The sequence below is a fragment of the Cryptomeria japonica genome, chromosome 3, assembly GCF_030272615.1.
Source record: "Cryptomeria japonica chromosome 3, Sugi_1.0, whole genome shotgun sequence".
Classification (NCBI taxonomy): Eukaryota; Viridiplantae; Streptophyta; class Pinopsida; order Cupressales; family Cupressaceae; genus Cryptomeria; species Cryptomeria japonica.
Window position 1 is genome coordinate 13,066,520 of NC_081407.1, and position 17,260 is coordinate 13,083,779.

The 17,260-nt window shown below is 33.8% G+C and overlaps 1 protein-coding gene across 2 annotated transcripts; it reads right to left on the minus strand.

Moving 5' to 3' along the window:
- Window positions 1-3,983: 3,983 nt before the first annotated feature.
- On the minus strand, window positions 3,984-7,747 carry LOC131049126 (sm-like protein LSM8). Of its 2 annotated transcripts, none has more exons than XM_057983157.2 (6): window positions 7,556-7,747; window positions 7,404-7,444; window positions 7,213-7,287; window positions 4,782-4,834; window positions 4,479-4,571; window positions 3,984-4,291 (listed from the first exon to the last, which is right to left on the minus strand). In XM_057983157.2, exons 1-5 carry the CDS (start codon window positions 7,587-7,589, stop codon window positions 4,484-4,486), a joined length of 291 nt encoding a protein of 96 aa, XP_057839140.1. In that variant the 5' UTR covers window positions 7,590-7,747; the 3' UTR covers window positions 3,984-4,291; window positions 4,479-4,483. The 2 variants fall into 2 exon arrangements, with proteins under 2 accessions (XP_057839140.1, XP_057839139.1); XM_057983156.2 differs by having other exon boundaries at window positions 4,479-4,574; window positions 7,556-7,744.
- Window positions 7,748-17,260: the final 9,513 nt, after the last annotated feature.

The following is a 17,260-nucleotide window of genomic DNA, read 5'->3' on the forward strand; positions in this document are numbered from 1 at the left end:
GTATGCATGACATTTTTGCTTATTATTGTTGCTGTTATTAGCTTTAAAAGAACTTCACTCACTATTTTGATAGTTGGAATTTCTTGCATTATTCTATGCTTTATGATTGTTATGCATCATATGTAACATCATCTATCCCATCATATTAATGTAAGGTCAAACTTCCTTTCAAACTTATTTGTAGAATCTTCCTTGAAGCTTTCTTCTCTCTTTCCATATTTACTTCTTATACCACAAATTCCAAAGGAGTCTCTATTTCTTTGTTCTTAGAATTTTTTATTTTTTTTACATTTTCCCTTTGATGATACATGATGACTATCAATTGACTGCATAAGAAAGGAATCTCATAGGCTACCAAGATCCATCTCTAATAAAATTGCATTTGCCCATTTAAATTTTAGTTGCATTATTCCAAAAATTGTACAACAAAACATAAACTGAACCTTAATTTTGACCAATTCTATTCAAAATGCAATACTTTGATTTGGATATGTTGTATTGGTGCAATGACCCCCATAGATCATTGTATTCTAGTAATACAACAAAAAATGATGAAGTGTGTATCTCTCAATATTGTCCAAGGCTTGAAATATGCAACAACTTACATTATTGTCAATGGCTCCTAAAAAGGTGCATACCAATGCCTTTTCACTCTCAACTTACTATTATTCATATCTTCAGCAACAACTACAATTAGTACAAGGTTGACATGCTATCGAACCAATCCAATCTCAAAGCAACAACTTGAAAATTAAATGAAATAAATTCCTTAACTCTTCAAGTGGTAAACCCCACCTAATGTAGAATGTAGCATTGCTTGTTTATTTTTTATATTGTCCTTAAACCATTGCAATGTCAATTAGTGTAGATCCCATGGGTATTTGTTTTCCTTCACATTAATATTTCTAACTTGCTAGTAGACCACAACTGTCTACTACTTATGATTGAATCAATAAAATATCTACTAACTAATTATGAATTGCAAGTTTGAAAGGATATTTCTCTAATTATAAAGTCACAAGAATTAACCAACACATCAATTTGCTCTCCCTAAGGTTTTGGAACATCTTTTAAACTTCAATCTTTCAATTTCTTTTGCTCCTCTTTAAATACAGCTTTGTTGTTGGGCCTTGCGTGAACATATAATGCACATTTGAGCCCCCATCCATATATTTTCTCATCTTTTCACTAAGCAAAGTGGCTAAAAAAGAATCCAATTCTGAATTTAGCATAGAAACACTTAAAGCAATTATTAGACCCTCCCAAGTTTTGGGCAAAGAACAAAGTAATAAAATACAAATATCCTTCCCGTTCTAGCTTAACATCAATAAAGATGAGCAAACTGAAAATCAAATTAAAAGCATTCAAATGCTAAACAACAAAGCTTCCCTCTTTCATTTTCCAATAGTAATTTTATTTTTTTCAATTGTAGCTTATTCTTGTCCATCTTTATCCAATCTTCTTCAAACATATCCACAAGTATTAACTCATTTGCAACTACCATCAAATTGATCCATTTCTTCCATAAGATTCTCCATTTTAATTCCATTGCTCATTCCCAAACCATTAACTTTTCAATATCTGATTGAGATGTGATAGCCATGGCTTCAAACACAACGAATCTACCAAACCCATTAAATCACACTCACTAAAATAAAAATAACCTCAACATTCAAAAAAAGGCAACCCCCTCTAAACAAAGTTGTTAGCTCTAGTGCTAAACATTGAAAAAACCAATGAACAACAACAATGGTAGCATAAATATAGCGTACAAATCCACTTAACTTGATTAAAAGTACATGTGATCAACTATAAATCTGAAATGGAACATAAATAAGCATGTAAAACATCAAAAAAAATTAAACTAATAAACATGAACATATAACACTAGATGTATCTAGAAAAAAACTTTTTGAAAAAAAGCTTCCAACAAATAAAGGACAAGTCTACATTGATCCAAAATAAATCCATACATCCAACTTTCTCCCTTCAATATCATAGCATTCCAACAATGTGGAAGTATCCACCTACAAACACTTTTTGAAAAAAAGCTTACAACAAAGAAAGGACAAGTCTACATTGATCCAAAATAAATGTTATATCCGTACATCCAACTTTCTCCCTTCAATATCATAACATTCCAACAATGTGGAAGTATCCACCTACAAAAGATCCATTAAACAACCATTCAATGCATCCAATTATGGATAACCAGTGAGGGAGAACCATAAATGGTTTCCCAAAACCAAAACTACTAAAATCCATAGTATGGCAAAAACCAAACACTCCCACAACAATATTCAGTACACCACAAATAGTAACCAATAATGACATCTTTGACCCATGTGAAGGGGGTACACAACTTCTCAGATATGGCACCCCATTTCCAAACCAACCCCACCAGTCATAACACAAGACGCAACATTCTCCCATCTATAAGCTAGGCATGAGAAACTGGTAAAAATGAAGTCAAACCACTCCATAATTGACACTGTCATAAGTGACATCCCCCTTGATGCCACTACAACTAATATTCCAAGTTACAAGAAGATTAATAATAAAAAAAAAATCTCTCAATCACCATGGGCATCCAAGTGTACCCATTCCAAAATGCTTGGAGATTCAACATTAGTACATAAGATTTGCAAGGTTAATACTATCATAATCTTAACACATTTTACAAGATTAAAAGATATCATCGAGACAAGGGAAATAACTGATCATTATGCCAAGAGTATAGATGGTACTGAGTTGCAAAACAACAACTTCAGTCTTATTGTGTATCCTAGAGGTAGCCTGCAAAATTTGTTGCTTTGGGACTATTGCAATAGCATTTAGCCTTTTATTCATCTTTTGTTTCATTCTGATTCATCTTCATTTTTCCCAAAAAAAGGAAAATTCGTTTCCTTTTATTAAATTGATTTTCACACCTGATGCTTCCCACATAATGTAAGTTGCGGTAGATTATTGACCTAAATTATTTCTTTCTGTTGTGGGAGAATATTGTCATAGACATGCTTCTATCTTTGATTATATTTAGTTTTATGTGCTTAGTGGTGTCTTTCGATGAGATTTCTTAAAAAAAAAAATTTATAAACAGAGCTGAATTGAGTGTTTTTAGACTGCCAAGCTTTTTTTTCTTCTGTCTGACGTCATTGGATCAGAACAGTAAGGTTATATTTTTTTTGTTCATCTGTTGGACTTGTATTGCTGGTCAACTTGTCTTGATTGTAACATGTCTGGAATATAAAATTGAACTGAGAGTATTGTCATCTGGATAATCAAGGCAACCCCTCGTCGCCTTTCAATGTTTCTCAAAGTTACAGATGCACATAATAATTCTACTGAGTGGAGTTGTTTTCTCAGTTACTGTTTATCAGTCATGAATAAAAAATACAAAGAAAGATCCGACACAAAAGAAACTCAATACCATTATTCTAAGACTGCTAAATATTGGCGTTGCCACAAATTTTTGTGACCCTTACTAGCTAGCCTATTTGACCAAGATTCAGGGTTCTTGGTGCAAGGCACGGTCATTTTTCTGCAGAGTTTCTCATTTTAAAAGAGATATCTACAATGAAACATTGCAAATATTAAGAATATGATTATAATGCCTTTGGAAATAAATCTGGAAGAAACATGAGCAGAGCAGCCTTTGCATGAAAAGTTGAGAATTGTTTAGCTATTAAGGATATCGCAGAGACAAGGAAAACATTTTGCAAATTTTTTTAAGGATGGTGGCCGTAAGCTATGCATAGGTGCAGCATTGAATGTTTATAATATTTGATGTCTGGTTTTGCTTTGTCATTCGAATATATTTCTTTTATCCTTGTTTAACATTTTTGTAGATATTGCTGCAAAAAAATCTGTTGAACCCAATGAGCACAAAATATTAACCTTTTTGGTTTAAATGTAAATACACAGCAACTAGTAGGTAGAAGGAAACTCAAGCTTCAAATTTGCATTTTGAAAGTAAATACATGTAACTAGCAGAAGGAAACACAAACTTTAAATTGAGGTCTGACGAAATAAATATATATAAGAAATTGTTTAAAATTACCACCAACCAGCCTTAAGCTCTTTGTCAAGTAACCTGAAACTTCTGTATAATAAAAAATGTTTCTACAGGAGCTCGAAGCTCCATTCATTTTACACGACTGGCTACTAGGCTCCAGATTAGAATTAAGATCTCCTCTCAAGCAACTCTATATCATGAGCTTGAAATCATGAATTGATTATCTGCTTCCAATTGCTGAAGACAAAACAAATGAATAATACATCTTGATCCCACCTGTACCATGCACCCCAACAGAGTAGCATATTTCCAAACCAGTTCAATCAGTATTTGGAAAAACTTATTGATACATAATGTGAAACTAAGCTGACTAGAAAAATAAATGATCAACAAGCACTTCACTTATTTGCCAAGATGCGAGCCTTTAGAATAAATATGGAAAGCTCTGGAGGGTGTCCCAAACCTTAATTAATGAACAACGGGCTTTAGAGGATGTGCTCTGAGTTTTGATAAGTCGAGATTTGAATCAAGCTCTTCATCCAACTCTCCAACAACGCTACTGGACACAAACACAATGTTTAATCTTAATTAAAGAATGACAAAGAAAGGATGAAAATGCTCCTAACAGGAAGGGAGTTTCCAGCCTGCACTGGATATAAATTGGGCACAGGCACAAACTCCACCAATGTGGGGACTCTAACTGAATGTGCAACCAAAGCAAATTTGGTGAGACAGCCACTCTAACATATGGGTTGAAGTAGCATACATATTATCTCCTCGGATGATATACAAACCCAAGACAAGTTGCTCTACCCCTGCCTGCCCAAGAAGACCAGTGAAAACCAATAAAAGAATTCAGCATAGAATCTAAATTCTAATTGTTGCTCATTTAACAACTAAGGTTTTGACAGAGCCATCTTTAGCCTTACTAAATGGAATGGAAGAAGCAAAGGGAATTAGCATACACAGGTAGCAAAGTAACTAAGAAAATGCTGTCTAGTTTCACTCTGTCAATCAAAGAGAGATAATATTCAACCTGATAAATATGATCAAGTCTCCATGTTGCCTCTATTACCATGGAACAGAACCCAACCTCATTTAGCTCAATACAATATTTTTTCAAACTATCTACTAAGTTTCTCTTCCTGAGAATCTGTCTAAACCAATTCACAGAATGAAAAATAAACAAGTGCTTGGTAGGTAGTGAATGTCAATTTCACAGCAATCAGAGTACTCGAAAAAAGAATGATGCATCAATTCTCTTGTGCAAACAGTATGCTTATAAAACTATCATAGCAAGTACCTGTTATGACTTGAATGAAACCTTACATGATTCAATCAAGTTAAATAGTTAAACTAACTTTATGACTTGCACTCTTCTATTTGTTTGACAGGTCTTTTAATCCTCCTATTCTCTACGGACATATGCTCCATGATCTATTCATTGGCACCACACACATTATCTCCGTTTTTGTATCAAAGCATAGCTTGTTCCATGACCATGAAAGATCGTTAAATACACACCAATATCATATCAGAAGGAAGAATAACATCCTAATTGAAAAAGAATTTTAAATATATAGTTCACCATATTTTCAACAAAATTTCTGTGAATTATTATCAACCTACAATTCACCTTATTTGCAATTATTCTTCTTTGCTCAATAGTCTCTTGATTCATGTAGTCAAAAGATTTATGGCATTCTTTTAGTCTCAATCTCACGAAGACCATAAAGCATGGAACCATTTCACTCACCAATCTTTAGAATTAAAGAACACACCTACTAAGCCCTAAGCAAGCCCTAACCAAATCCCTTGGTATAGAATTGCTTCATAAACCCTTTTACCTACTAAAAATTCAAGTTTCATGCTACAATCTACGAAATGCTTATCCTAGTTTCCTATGTCCGTCCCTAATGATTGCCTCATATTTAGAACCCTTTCCATGCTGTTTTTAAGAAGTTTTGCAATTAGCCATGAGCCGAGCATTATTTGCAAGGGACAAATTATTTACATCATCTTACCAATTTATCTGCAGATTGGGAACAATACCTACTCAAGAATGTTTTATGCATCTTTCGAAAAGTTTCTTACCGCATGCTTGTGTTTGGGCACACTGCTAAGAGTACTTAACATTGGCATCACAATAGAGAATCAACGAACAGGTATTCTGATCCATTCTTATTACCCAACATAGGAAGGATACTATAGTAGCATTCTTTAAGATATGGAGATTTAAAATTTAAATTCCGATAAATCATTCTCTTATTTAACACAGCAGAATTCTTTACAGTACTGAGATTTAATCTCCCATTAGCCATTCTTTTGTTTAGAAATTACTGCCACATTTATGTTTCCCTCAAGATTTTGTTAATTATTTTCACTTGGATTACCCATTAAATTATTGTCTCTATCCTCCAAAACCTTTGATATAATCTATTTCAAAATACTCAAGGAAAAGAAACAGAATTGTGTCTAACTGAAATCAATTTAATCTCCTAAAAATGGAAAACAATAAAATTCAGTAAGAGCTCATGCAAAGACAGGATCCTCACGGATCTGATCTGGTCAACTTTAGTAAAAGTTTATAGAACTAATTCGGGGTCAGGGTTTAGGGTTTAACATCCCCTATGCATATGCTGTACACACATCTCTGAACTTCTCAAGAAAACTCGATAACAACAATAACAATCCATAAGAACGTGGTATAATAGTAAAGGGATGCATTCCAGTAAAGAGTGACTCTCCATCAAATCTCCACAGTACGATAATGTGAGATTTAACTGGCGAACCATGTCTTATAGAAGATATGGAGTGTGGAAATATGGATAGTGAGGTTTTGAAGCATTAGAAATGGGACACGTCATTGAGTATACCACTAGATTCAACCATGTTCTTTAGGTTTCCATCCACATCCCTTATGTCTCTGTCCCTGTTCCTAAGATTTAGTGTTTACTTTTAAGCGTCATATTCCAGTATTTCTCCATTCACCACAAGGGGACTGGGTGGAAAATTGGTTGAACCCACTCTTCAAGGAAATGCCGTACAATTCTAATTGGGAATAGTAAGAGAATGACCTAAGTTCATATCTCTGTTGTGCTCATTCAAGTCTGCCAGATCTAAAAACTTGAACCAGGCTTAAATTTACTAAAAATAAATTAAAAGGCCACTGATTTATACGACAGGGAACAGCTTACCGTGGTGGAGTAAACCCGTTCATGCGATTCATCGAGAATAAGATTTGTGGCCTGATCAAAACCCCTCAAAATACCCTGCATATGCAGTACTTTCAATTCTCCGCCATAGATACAAAACACATCCTTGAATCATCGTTTTAACAGAAGAACCCAAACAGAGCAAAACCCAGAAAGCACATACTCATACATACCACTATATTACGTCCATCGTTCGTAATGACGGAGATGACCTCTGAAAATTTTAAGAAACGGATTCATAATTTAAAATTTGAAGTTTAAACCCGAAATGGAAACAGTAGATGTCCATTCTGTACTATTAAAAGAAAAGGGTAAAAACACATACGGTCCATCATGGAATCCAATCCTGCTATTGACATTGCTGTGAAAATATGGTTTTGCGATACCCACAAAGCAGAGAAGACGTAAGAAGACGAGCAGGAATGTAAGAGGACATGAGAACTATATATGAATGCTATGCAACTTCTTCATCTTTCTTCAAATTGCGGGAATTAGATGAGGCTTAGGCGCTTACAATTTCTTCATAATTTCTTCATTTATTATAAATTTTTAAGTTTGGGTTCTTAAAAAATGCTAGAAACTCGTTTGGTTTTTTTAAAGGTCACCATGGGGAAGAGCACGAATTAATTGGTTCTCATATTGTGATATTTGTATATAATTATTGGTAATTTTAAGTATATGGTTATTGTAGCATTTTTAAGCAAGTAAATGTGTTTTTTTTGGTTCTTGCATGCATAATAGAACTTATAATGTGTATGAGTTATAGGCACTTAAGTCCCATATGAAGTCCCATATGAAGACGATCAAAAAAATTGTCAAAATCTAATGTACCATTTAGAATATATAGGTGCATGAAGTTAGACTACTTTACTAATACACTTCCCCTAAGTGAAACACAAATTTAATTGGAAAAGGCTTATTTGTGAAAGTTTATAAAGGGGCTCTTAATTAAAAAATTAGACTACAAAAATAAAACATCTGAAAAATATAATAAAGAAAGATTGAATTACTTAATTTATTCATCAAACAATATTACATATTTATAGTTGTTGAAGACTCAAAGATCTTCCTATAAAAATAGCTAATTTATTTGGCAGCACACTAGATATAATTGACAACAAACTAGAAACTAAGAGATATTGACACCTAACTGTTGGATATTGACAACATACTGGAGAAGGAGGACAGATCTACCAGAAGTCATTGTTGCAAACTAAAACTCTTTGACACATATCTAATTCAGTTTTGACTTCTCCAACATTCCCACTCAAGGAAAAACTAAATTTAGATGGACTTCTAACATACTTGCATACTACAAACAAGGTATTAAATTGACTAGCAATATAAAAACAAAACAATACATTATATAAAAACTATCCTTTTGAAAATAGTTCATAGATTAGTAAGACTTCTTCAAATTGCTCCCAACTGTTGAAATAGTCATGCAACTGTCATCCAAGTTCCCAACACCATTGAATACTATTTGCACATGAAGTGTCTCATCACCCTCGTAAAGGTATGATGCTAAACTTCTAGATTTTCTGGATCTCCCTTGAACTATTGGACATCAATCCTCACATGCATGTCTCATAACCTCAATGAGGTATAGTTTCTCCGATCCGTTAGCACCTCAAACTATTGAGCATCCATCTGGCCTCTACTACATACTTTCCTATCTTCAAAGGATTGACCTCTTCAAAATAGAAAAAATTCTTCATATGGTGTAAGCATCACTATCTTCATCAGATGGTTCCTCTACAACTACTGACATTCTTTCAGCTCTTATAACTGTAGTGCAAAACTTATAGAATACTCAATTGTTTAAACAAAAATCAAGCACATGGCTTTGATACCAAATTAAAAAATTAGACTACAGAAATAAAACATCTGAAAATATAATAGAGAAATATTGAATTACTTAATTTATTCATCAAACAGTATTACATATTTATAGATGCTAAAGACTCAAAGATCATCCTATAAAAAAACTAATTTATTTGACAACACACTAGATATAATTGACAACAAACTAGAAACTAAGTAAGAGATATTGACACCTAACTCTTGGATATTGACAACATATTGGAGAAGGAGGACAGATCTACAAGTACTCATTTTTGTAAACTAAAACTCTTTGACACATATCTAATTCAGTTTTGACTTACTCCAACACTCTTTTCCACTTAATTTATATAATTTTTTTATATAGTATAAATTAATTTGATTTTATAATGCAAATTTAATTAGCTAGTGTATGTGTGAAATTGGTACAATGGAGTCATATCTTGTGAATGGATTAGTATGATGTTTATGGTTGAGGATGAGATAAAAGTGAGTGATCCAATGGGTGGATAGTTGGTTTGATTATATATGGACAAGTAATTAAGGTTTTGGTTACATGGGAAATAAAAAAAAAATTATTGAAAAAAAAAAAAAGAGGAAAAAGAAAGGGAAGCAAAATTCTTCAAGTTGTGGGAAACATTATCTTTATCCATTCATCTTTTAGGATGTTAAGTTGTTTGAGAAAGAGAGCAATAGAAGTTGGGTTTTTTTTTATATAATTTATTTATTAAATTTAGTCATAAATTAGAATATATTAATTTGCTAAGTTTAATCATTTAGATTAGTTTTTGTTTTTGTTTGAATGTCTTTTGATTTGGAAACGACTATGTAGCCCTTATGATGCACCAAAGTATCATTGCCTCTCATACAAATCGTAGGGGTTAGATAGCCATTTTCTTGTTTTGATTTGTTTGCATTTTTTTTTTTGGTTGAACAATTTGTATAGTGGTAAGAATTTTTGTTTTGATTTTTTTGTGTTTATCTTGTTATTTGAATGCCTTTTTTTATTTTTGAATATGTATATAAATTAATCTAATTAAATAAATCTAAACTAAATTAATCTAAATCTATCAAGTCTGGTAACTAATCTAATAATTTATTAATAATTAATTAACAATTATAATAAATTAAATAAAATTATTTCGATTAATTTAATAAAATTAATTATTTAAATGAATGTAGTTAATTTAATCTTTTTATAAAGTAAATAAGAAATGTTAATTTGTTATTTCAATAATTTGCTTTGTTCTTGTATTTTTGTGAAATAAAATGATAAAGTAACTAGTCTAATTAATTAATAATAGATAGTTAATAATTATAATAAATTTATTTTGATTAATTTAATTTGATCAACTTAAATGATTGTAGTTAATTTAATCGTTTTGTAAATTAAACAATAAATTTAATTTTTCTATTTCTAAATTTTGTTTTTTTTCTTTTATTTTTTTGAAATATAATGGTAAAGTAAGTAATATATTAATCAATAATAGATAGTTAATAATTATAATAAATAGATCAAAATATTTGTTTGGCTAAAAATCTCGCATATTATGGTCGTACTAAGCATGCTAATGTTCAATATGACTTTGTGAAAGAAATAATTGAGAATGGTAAGGTCTTGATTGATTGAGAAGGTTGGCACTTTAAATATTGTTGCAGATTCTCTTATGAAGCCAATGACGATAAATAAGAACTCTATTGTGTGTAGGAAGGTCATGAGCCTTGATCACTATACTTGATTTTATTATTTGTATCTCTGGGATGTAATTACACTGTATAATGTCAAGTGGGGGAATGATAGGAGAGGTGATATTAACATTGCATTCGTATGTCATTCATGTATCTCCACGTTCCTTGAAAAGTGTTCTATAGGACATGAGAGTAAAAATATTTAATATTTGTTTCCTATGACGAATTGTAATTGCATACCAAAGAATTGAAGACATGTCGATGGCAGTTGCAAGTAAAAATAGCATAGAATTCTTTCTAGGAGTCTAGTTTGGGAATATGAACAATCATGAGTTGGGAGCCCAAGTTTGGAAGATGAAAGATTGTCCTATTATGTAGTCGAATGATTCATTAGGGGGTTATAAAGCATCTAGGAAGATAAAGAGTTGATTAGCTATGGGCTAGACACTAAATGCTTTTGAATCGAAGCTATGAACTAGTGAGGTCACAAATGGGGGATCTCATCCCCATTTAATTATTCAATAATAGCATGTCCCAATGGGATTTGAACATTGATGGAAAGAACAACACTACCACAACTTAACCACCACAACATGCCAATGTCGACAAGGCTAGACACCCATGTTTTAGCCATGTGACAATTAATATTTTATTGATATGACTATGGATGTCCATTATCCTAGGCATGGGTTTTTACAAGTGGTCTTTGCCTCTTGTTTGGATTATCACTATGGTTTTACCTCCCAAATTTGTTACAAATTGGATCCATTAGATAGTAGTTTTATGATTATTATTTTACAAGTAATATGGTATTGCTAGATTGATAAGAAAATAGTATGCAAGTTCATTGCTATGTATCTCTTCATTGAAGATTCATAATATACTTTCCCTCTTTCTCATGTGGAATTATTTTCTAAAAGGGGTTTGTTGAACCCAAGATAGGACTAAGAGGGGGGGGGGGGGGGGGGGGAGGGGGGTGAATCAATCCAAAACAAAAAATTAATAAAAAATACTCATGCAACACATAAACACCAAGACTTATACGTGGAAAACCCAAACAGGGAAAAACCACGGTGGGAGTTAACCCACATGATAATTCACTATGTATATCAGATTACAAAGAAAAGAATAAACTGCTCTAGACTTGCACACCAAGGTTAACTGCTCATGGGGCAAGATATAAAGAGGACTTGCAAAACCTAAAGTTAACTGCACTCAAGGCAAGATATAAAACTAATATGAAAAGAAGGATCTCCTGATCATGAAGCTATCCTTGAACTCTGCATTAAGAGACCAACATCAACACACACAACTCTAATCTCAACTACCAACACTTTGTTCTCAGAACTCTGACACAGTCTCAGCACAACTTGCATATCATTCCAGCAAAACTCTTATCCTACTCTTTACCAGGCCTCATTGATTATCCTCGTATATATATTCACCACACTTTTCTTCCTTGCTTCTCTTCTCTCTACATAAATCAATCATACACATCCTTATATACAAGATAGATCATCAAATCTTAAACCAAGTCGACTTGAATCAAAATACACTTTCTGAACTAAAAATACACACACTGATCCACTCTACGAGAAATAGGGGACCAAAACACAACTTCCAAAGATCAATTCACCAATCTGCAATCATTGAAACATAACCAACAACATACACACGACACATCCATATAAGCAATTAACGGTCAACAACATACTCTGCAATGCAAATTACTCAAATCTAGATTTCGACATGCTATGGTGAGACCCATGCCACAACACTCGAACACAGATATGTTTTCGGGCCGCAGAACCATCTTATCCATAATATCGAAACTTTATCTAATGAAGATAACAACAACACTCAACACCAACAACAAATTATGGACCCAAGCACTTTCGAAACAACCAATAGAACAACTGCAACATCAACAATGCAACAAGATAACTCTGCACCACAAACATTCTGGACCATAGAAATTCCAAAACAACAAGTTTGACATCAACGACAACCACAACAACACATCAGTACATGCTTCCAACAATCTCCCCCTTTGTCATTTATAGAAACACTTGATGACACCTGCACCTCAAAGAAGAAGAATACTGCTTACTATCTCTCCAAAAATATACATTACATTGTTGCACTATCTCTCTCAATCTCAATCTTCAAATTGTTAACTCAATCTCAATCTCTCTCTAACACATCAAACCTGCTCAATCTCTCCCCCTTTTCCATCAAGGACAAAGGTCACAACAACATTGCACACACCACTGCTCCCCCTGAGAGCAATCACAACATCAATCCAGGAAAATAAATAGGCATGAAAGCTCCCCCTGGAAAGATGCATCCCCATAATGCACCTAGATAGAAGGAGGAGAAATGACCCCAAGCTTTTCCCGAAGAAACTCAAATGTCTCCTTCGCCAATGCCAGTGAAAATATTTGCAGCCTACTCTTTCATAGAAATGTATTCCAATCGAACTTCCTTCTCAACAACTTTCTCCCTTAAATAATGATATCTGATTGAAATATGCTTTGTTCTTGAATGCATAACTAGATTCTTTGAAATGTTTATTGTACTTTCATTGTCACACATAATAGGAATTGCTTCATCATATGTTACCTTGATATCCTTACGAGTCTGTCTCATCCACATTACCTGAGTGCAACAAGATGTCACTACAATATACGCTGCTTCGACAAAAGATAAGGAAACTAAATCTTGTTTCTTACTGAACCAGGGGACCAATATGTCCCCTAAAAAGAATGCAACACCACCAGTGTTCTTCTGGTCATCAACACTTCCAACTCAATTTGCATCAATATAAGATTTTAACATAAAATCTCCAACTTTTTTATACCAAAGTCCATAATCCATAGTACCTTTCAAGTATATAAAAATTCTCTTTACAGCTTGTTCATGTGTCACCTCCGGATTTGTTCGAAATCTAGCTACCAGACAAACAACCTACATGATATTTGGTCCGAATACAATCAAACATAAAAATCCACCAATCATCAATCTATACTTCTTTTGTTCAACTTTCAAAGACTCGTCATCTTTTCTTAACTTGCACCCAACGGTTAAAGGAGTTGTAACCGGATTGCAATCATCAAAACCAAAATTCTTCAACATTTCCTTCACATACTTGCTTTGAGAAATAAAAATTCCATCGTTTGATTGAACAACTTGCAACCTAAGAAAGAAAGACAACTCACCAATCATTGACATTTCAAATTCTTTTTGCATCTCCTTAGCAAATTCTTTACATAAACTATTATCTCCTCCAAATATAACGTCATCAACATAAACTATAACAATCAACAACTTATCTCCATCAATATTGAAATAAAGATTACTATCCATTGTACCTTTCGTAAAATTTTGTTGAAGCAAATACCTATCCAATCTTGCATACCAGGCTTTGGGTGCTTGTTTGAGTCCATTCAATGCCTTCTTCAATCTGCATACCATATTTGAATCTTCTGTCAATCTGAATCCATTCAGTTGCTCAATGTAAACTTATTCTCCTAGATCTCCATTCAAAAATGTTGATTTGACATCCATCTGATAAACTTTAAATTTAGTGTAAGCATAAAATGCAAGAAACATACGAATAGCTTCCATTGTTGGTACTAAAGAAAACGTTTCTTCAAATTCTATACCTTCCACTTGAGAATATCCTTTACATACCATCCTTGATTTATTCCTTATCACTTCTCATTGCTCATTTAACTTATTCCCAAATACCCTCTTAGTTCCTATTACATTCTTGTCTACTAATCTAGGTACCGGCTCCCAAGTCTTGTTCTTTTGAATCTGATCTGTTTCTTCTTCCATTGCTTTTACCCAACTCTCATCTTTTCTTGCTTCATAAGTATTTGGCTCTATCATAGATAGAAAATAGTAATTAGCTTGATCTTGAGCTTTTGTAATCTTCCTTATGGTCTAACCACCTTTTGTCTTATCTCCAATTATCTGATTCTCTAAATGATACTTTTAAACATACTATAGTGGAGGAAATTTTCCACCTCTAGGATGATGGATCCTTGAGAACAAACTATCCCTCTGATACCTCCTCAAATTGGCACTAAGATGAGCCAGGGGATATCAGAGTTATGCTAAAGTGTCAGAAAGTCGAGAGGACTCTTTGGATGGTTCCGCTAAGCCTTTGTCCTTGGGAAGAGTGCGTAGAGCTGGGACACCAGTGTGACGCGTTGTCGTCCTATATGGACGAAGTGTAGAGTCCGAGCATAAAAGCTCCGTACGCACTAACAAAATGTATTAACTGATAAAAAGGTATTAAAATAAAACGATAACACAGAACGCGAGACTAAACCAAGAGATAAAAAGGAATGAGAGAATGTTACACGTGGTCCCCACTATGAAACCTCCCTCAAGTTTATCTCCTCTTCATGGTGAGGTACCTACACACATGCGAGAAAGGAAAATGTTGGGGGTTGTGTTTTGGAGACTGCCTAAGTCAGACCCTCATTTTGGTGTTTCCACCTCCACGGACAACCCAAGATAGCCACAAGAATAGGAAGGCGATAAAGATAATTAAAATGTAACAAAAGATTGGTAAAAGATATCAGAAAGCGAAAAATCTTTGTTGGTGTAATTAATTATTCATGTTGTATATAATTAAACACTTTACTTAAGTTTACTTAAGTACATTCATATCATAGTAGTTTGCATATGAGACACTTAGGGAGATGTGCATACATTGGGATGTGTATGTAGGAGGATTTCCACCTTTTATGTTGTGATATTGTTGTTACTTTATCATATCCACTTATTGTGGGATGATAATTCCACCTTCATTGGGTGATCCACCTCTCGTGGAATATTTCACTATTTCTCCTACCTACCCTTACATCTCATTGAGCCACATGTCATCATTGTGTGCTCTCTTGTCTCTTAGCCCTGCCTTTATAAGTAGGCTCATCTACATTGTATGTAATTTTTGATGATCTAGTTGATCAGTATTTTCATCTTGATTAGATTACAGTTTATTCTTATCAATCAATTTTGTCTCTCTTATTGTGCTATTCAACGTGCTCTTGATCTTGGCTATTTTCAACAAATTCTCACATGGTATCAAAGCCAATAGGGCTTCATCCATTAGTCATTTTGGAGAGCTTTTGGAGGTTTCTATTTTTTGATCTGAGGAGCTACTCATTTTGGGTGTGTCTTATGCTGATTTGGACCTCTCAGTTGTGTACAGGTAGCCGTTTCCATGAATTTTGAGTATAAATTCGATCTATTTTGGTGAAAATCAATTTCGGGCTTGGAGAAAAAAAATTTGCGCAATTGGGCGGTACGATATGGATTATCAAAAAAAAAAAATTATTATTATTTTCTATGAAATATCCTTAACTTCAATATTGTTTTTAAAAATTTTGCATTTTTTTAATATGTCAAAAGGTCTTTATTGAATACCAAATCGTAAAATTTTATATTTTATTTCAAAAAAAAAAAAAATCAAAAATATTATTTTTAAGGGGGGGGCTCCCCTCCCCCCTGACACCGTACTGTGCTTTATTATGTAGTGATCATCGGACATGACCATCGCCCTCTGTGTTTTTTGTCACCCGCTGCTCCGGCTCCTCCTCCCACTGACGTTATTTGCTCTATCTCCCGCCGATAGCCGCTTGTGGGTTTTTCGGCCACTGCCTAGTCTGGTTCTCCACCACCCTCCCGCCGCTCTTGCCGCCTCCAACCACTAGTGTCTAATCCTGCATTAGCGGCCACACAAGGGCCAAATCATTTTCCATGCTACATCTGTTGGAGTTGTCAAATTGTTGCTACTAGGATATGTTGTTGTCATTGATGTCAACATATTCCTATGGTTTATTACGGTGAGTTTGGGAAGATCTTCTGATCCAGTTTTGTAGAATCTAATATTTCCTTCGGTATATTCCAGTGTGATCATATCTTGTGTTGAGGTTTTGGGATATTGTTTGGGATGATCTTATGTATCTTCATTTTAGATGGTTTGTGATTTGGTGCCCCACAAGTTATCTTTCTTTGTGGCAGTTGTTGATTGGCTGTGTTCTTGAGCTTTCTGATGTTGATCGATGAAGATTTGATAAGTGGTGTTAGTGCAGCTGTTGATGATGATTCTAACATGCTTGCTGGTGTTTCCTAGTCGTGTCCTATTTGTTTTGGCGATCCCATTGACCATTGTGTGATTTTTTGATGGTTTTCATCAATTGGTGATGATTTTCATGTTATGCGGTATTTCTAGTGGTGTAGCATTTGCCGATTGATCTTGGCGTGATTTCTGGTGGATGTAATCATTTGGGAATTTGAATTAGGTCCACGCTATATAATGTAAATCATTTTATTGTTCTAGTGGTTGGTCTTTGTATCATGCAATGTAATGTTGTGAGTTGAGGGTTGAGGGTTTAGTAGACCTTGTTATCAAGGTTGATGAATTGTATATATAGGTGAGTTATTCACTTAGTTGTGGTGTCGGTATTATGTTTGCATTATC

What these genes read in the sequence shown, in the direction of transcription:
- LOC131049126 (XM_057983156.2), bottom strand. Translation starts at nt 7,589, where the DNA reads ATGTCAATAGCAGGATTGGATTCCATGATGGACC. An exon ending in AACGGGTTTACTCCACCACG is followed by an intron (nt 4,835 to 7,212) that starts GTAAGCTGTTCC and finishes CTTCTTGGGCAG; the next exon opens with GCAGGGGTAGAGCAACTTGT. An exon ending in ATCATCCGAGGAGATAATAT is followed by an intron (nt 4,575 to 4,781) that starts GTATGCTACTTC and finishes GTTTGTGTCCAG; the next exon opens with TAGCGTTGTTGGAGAGTTGG.